This window comes from Marmota marmota, unplaced genomic scaffold, assembly GCF_001458135.2.
Source record: "Marmota marmota marmota unplaced genomic scaffold, marMar, whole genome shotgun sequence".
NCBI classification, from domain to species: domain Eukaryota; kingdom Metazoa; phylum Chordata; class Mammalia; order Rodentia; family Sciuridae; genus Marmota; species Marmota marmota.
In genome coordinates, this window is record NW_026000077.1 from 1,686,344 (window position 1) to 1,691,417 (window position 5,074).

General features: G+C 37.1%; 1 protein-coding gene across 3 annotated transcripts in view; it reads left to right on the forward strand.

Moving 5' to 3' along the window:
• The window catches only part of Lrig2 (leucine rich repeats and immunoglobulin like domains 2), a 158,205-nt gene extending 154,295 nt beyond the window's left edge, over nt 1–3,910 (forward strand). For all 3 annotated transcript variants that reach the window (XM_048814533.1, XM_048814534.1, XM_015502196.2), the window contains one exon: nt 1,895–3,910. In XM_048814533.1, the coding sequence (XP_048670490.1) occupies nt 1,895–2,118 (224 nt within the window). In that variant the 3' untranslated portion in view covers nt 2,119–3,910. The remainder of the gene's footprint in view (nt 1–1,894) is intronic.
• The last annotated feature ends 1,164 nt before the right edge of the window (nt 3,911–5,074 follow it).

Genomic DNA, 5,074 nt, shown 5'->3' on the forward strand with positions numbered 1-5,074 from the left:
TTTTTTTTTTTTTTTTTTTTTTTTTTTTTTTTTTTTTTAGCTTTCTGCATGCCTGAATTTTGATTCTGTTCTGTGAGAAGGAAATAAGCAAATGAGAGTGCATTGGTGCATTGTCCATTCTTTATCTAGGGTACTATAGATTTTTGCTACCCAAAGTGTGGGCTAGGACTGTCAGCATGAGCATTACCTCAGAGCTTGTTAGAAAGGCAGTCATGGCTGGATTGTGGTGGTATACATGTGTAATCTCAGCTACTTTGGAGCTGGAGCAAGAGATCACAAGTTTGAGGCAGCAACTTAGAGACAATCAGCAACTTAGGAAGACTCTGTCTCAAAAGATAAAAAGGACTGGGCATGTAGTTCAGTGATAAAATGCCCATATATTCAACAAGATCCCCAGGTTATTTCTGTGCATATTAAAGCTTGAAAAACTTGCTTTAGCTTACTTTTCACATGGATTTTTATTTGTGGGTTTTGGTTCCCAGAATGTTAGGCTAGCTTTTCCCAGAATGCACCAGGTGAAGTTAATGTAATGAAGTTAATGTTTAATGTAGTTTTTAGGAAAATAGTTCACTACTGTAATAAAAATGAGAGAAATGCAGATTTTTTTGAAACCAGAGTATAGATAATGTCATTTAATATAGTTGCTTTTGGTTATTATTTGTTGCTTGTATTTGTTTGGTTCTTACATTCTAGAAGTTAGAAGACAATGATTTTTTTTAATGATGTTTGTTTATTTTTTTAGATGTAGATGGACTCAATATCTCTGTAATTTTTATGTGGTGCTAATGTTTGAACCCAGTGCCTCACGTGTGTGGGGCAAGTGCTTTACCACTGAGCTAAAACCCCAGTACAGTGATTGTTTGTTTTTTAAAACAAAAACATTTAAAGATGTAACAGCAGCACAAAATCAGCAGTTATTACTCATGTATCATGAAACTTTCATTATAATAAGGATACCATTGTCTTCTTAGTTATTTTCCATGTATGTATATAGTATTTAATTTTTGATGTAGCAGAACCACTAAAATAATAGCTGAATGAGCATAAGACAGCATAGTTTCAGAAATTAATTGGTTAAATTCATTGAATATAAGGATCTAATAGCCACAGTTCCAATTTTTTTTTTTTAATTTTGTAAGTATTTTATTTGTCACTGAAGAAAAAACATAGCTGCAAGTTCTGTATTGGCTTCAGTTAGACCAAATAGTTAATCTTTAACAGCCATTACACTACAAAAATTGAAGTCAACACAGTCATTATTAAAAATTACTTGTTGAGGGCTGGGGATGTGGCTCAAGCGGTAGCATGCTCGCCTGGCATGCGTGTGGCCCGGGTTCGATCCTCAGCACCACATACAAACAAAGATGTTAGGTCTACCGAAAACTAAAAAAAAAAAAATAATAATAAACATTAAAAAAAAAATTCTCTCTCTCTCACTCACTCTGTCTTTAAAAAAAATTACTTGTTGAAAGAATCTATTCTGAAGAGAATGAAAATTAGGAAAAAAAAATTTAAACAATTCCTCCAAATCACACATTTATAAATATTATCATATTTAAAATGCTTGAAAGGCATGGAGTCTCCATTAATGGAAAAGCAGTTTGCTATTGGCAACAGAACAAAAAACAGTGATAGTTTATAAAATTCAAGAGCTGTATTGTTTTGGGTTTGCACTTGAACAGTATTGTCATTACTACTGTATTCAATGTTTGTATGGTTATGTTTTTTTAATTGTGGCTAAGAATATGGCAAATACACATTTGTTCTCCATGTTCTTATTCAGGAATACTGGGCATCTTTATGTCTTTGGGGTTTTGGTTAAAAGGACATTAAGTTTTAGAAAATTAATTTTGAATTCTAGTCACCACTGATAATTCTTGTCTTTCATTCTCAGAAACATTGCAACGGCCTCTGTGGAACATAAACAGAGAATTAGGCCTGTCTCATCCGCCCTTTTCCCAACAACCAGTCCTTGAGTCACCACAACTTCATCGAAATGAAGGCCTGGCAGAGAGAGATCCAGACTCTTCTTCCCCCATGCCCTGCCACAGGTTACATGACCATGCTTTTGAATTTAGTAGGACTCGGAACATTCAAGATGGTAGTGAGGGTACATGAAACCCACTCTAGGATAAAATCTGGGCAGAGACAAAAGTGAACTAATTTGTACTTACTACCTCAGAGTTCAGAAGAAACCCCAAAGTCAGCATTTGCTTTACTCTTTGTTCATGGTTACATCTGACCACACCAAGGTAGGACAGGCATTTGGGTTTATGCCTGATGAAGGAAGGGTAACAGCTGACAGAAATGGGTATATCAAATCAAAATTATGCAGCACTGGCAGAGGAAAATACAAGACAAATGTGCTTCCTGATGGTTCCATGGAGATATGCCGAGGTGTGCTTTGCCTATCAGGAAGGTCTGATTGCTGCTTAACCTGCTGGAATTATCTTAATTCTCAGAACAACCCTGAGAAAACATTACTGCTTTGATGTTCTACTCTACCTTCCAAGAGCAAAAATAACTTTGGAGCCCTCTGGGAAGTGTGCTTGGGGTTCTTCAGTGGTTTTAAGCAGGTAGTTGAGCCTGGGGCTTTGATATTCAAGGTCTTCAGCAAGAATCCCAGTTTGACCAGCTGGTATTAGGGCAAAAGTTTTTGTATTCTTGAGGTTTTTTTTTTTTTTTGGTCCCTATTGCCCAGGGAACTCATTGTAAATATGTGTGTATTTATAAATAATTTTTCTATTCATTGACCATGTGTGTTGGTTGTAATGTAAATATTTTTGATATGCCAGAATTATATATAATGTGTCTCTAGTTATTATATTGACAGCAGCTTCTCAGATCAAAGATTTTGTATAACTTAGATCTAAAAACTGTCTAAAGTTCTAAAAACTTATTTGTTAAGTATATGTATAGAGGCAGGGTACTTGGTGATTATGCACATATAACACAGTCTTGGTGAAATTAACTGCTTCACGACAGACGGTTCATACATTTAATCATTTGCCATCTATTTACAAGCACCAGGTGACATTCCCTTTCTAGCATTAAAAGCCAGGCTGTTTCAGAGCCTGGCTGTCTCATCACAACCTTATAAACAGAAGAAGACTTGTTTGGGGACTACCTTTTTTCAGCAAAATACTTCATTGACAGGGAAACCAAAGATTGCTTCTTCCTGTGTTTGTATTGTTTTTAGGAAGAGCATACAGAAGATGTTCCTATACTATAAAGCTTTAGAGTGGTCCTTGTTTTTTTTACAAGTGATTATTTAAGCCAAAAAGTTTTTTTTTCTTCAAATTTCATAGCAAAGAGCTTTATGTGAAGAAAGAACTTAACAGTCTAATGAAATATAGTGGATTAAAGTTCTTTCTTTGTGCTGTCAGATTTCTTTATACACTGTTTGATTCTCTATTCTAATATTCTTAACTATATAATTTTAACCTCTTAAAAATATCTAAGTCATGCATATCCAGGGTTCTAAACTCACATCCTTTCTCAGCTTTTTGTCATAAAGTTTAGCTGAATTTTCTACTTGGTTTTAATCAGTTTTTCTCCTGTGGGCAGCAGCACTTCTTTACCTCTTGCACCTGTTACCTTTTTCCTCTTGCACCTGTCAGAGTCTGTTCATTTTCACTTTGAACTTAAATATGACAGTTTTTCTAAACTTTTTCAGTCTGCATCTCTCTTCTTAGGAGGTTGTGGTATTGGTTGTACTGGACTGACAGGAATTAAGAAACCTGGTTCACTTCTGACTCTGCTCTTTACTAGCTGGGTAATCAAGCGTGAGTCCTTGGACTTTCCTAGGCTCAATTTCCTCATTTATGAAACGAGGCATTTTATTTTACTAGATGCTCTTTCCAGCCCTTTCTAGCTCCTTTAGGAGCTGAAGAGGATTATGCCACTTTAATAAAAAGCTGCTTTTGTGAAGTATTTTGTTAGAGTTGAACAAGAATGATACTGCTTGCTCTAACTTGATCCATATTTATTTCCTCTATAGTAGGAATAATGGTGTAAGAAATACTCATGAGGAGCCAGGCATGGTGACACACACCTGTAATCCCAGTGACTCAGGAGGCTGAGGCAGAAAGATTCCAAATTCAAAGCCAGCCTCTGTAACTTAGTGAGACACTATCTCAAAATAAAAAATTAGAAAAGGGCTGGGGATGGGGCTCAGTGGTTGAGTCCCCCTGGGTTCAGTCCCTGGCACCATAAACAGACAGACAAATACTTGTGAGGAAAAATATTCTTTTTTAAAAATTTTGTTTTGATTGAACCCAGGAGCACTTAGCCACTGAGTCACATCCCTAGGCCTTTTTTGTATTTTATTTAGAGAAAGGGTCTCAACTGAGTTGCTTAGTGCCTCACCAAGTTGCTGGGGGCTGACTTTGAGCTCTGATCCTCCTGCCTCAGCCTCCTGAGCTGCTGGGATTACAGGCATGCACCATCTGCCTGGCAAAATATTCTACTTCTAAACAGTTATCATCAGTAACCTTAAATAATTTTGTCTCAGTTGAAAAATCAACCTTTGCTTTCTAGAGCAGCAGATCTGAATGCTAGAATTACAGCACAGCAGAGTATCAAGATCATCTGAGAGGTGGGCCACAATTAATTTGTAACTAGTTTGTGCCTTGCTTCCCTTTCTAATGTACTCAAAGTTATCGTACTCTAACTCAAAGAGAGATTTTCCTGAGTGGTAAATGTGGAGTTAGGCTGGGTTGCCAGAGTTTGTGCCCACGAATATTAGCTGTTATATGTGGAGAGGGCAGAAAACAGGTGTGAGTCACTGCTCTAGAGACTGTAGTGTGTGAATCACTGCTCTCTCCATCCAGGTGTGCTCCCTCCATGCTGCTCATGCTGACAGTGGTGTCAAAGTCTGGTGCCCTGAGGAGCCAGGTTATCCTTCCTTATGTCAGCTCAAATGGTTGAAACCTCCACCCACATATTCCAAGCTTGCCTGAATAACTAGTCAGGAATCTGTCTAAATACAAAGAGCCTACCTTGGGTCTTAAAATAATAACTACAACATCTAATCCTAGGAAGAATTTACTTAATTGCTTTCCCCCCCCCCCCC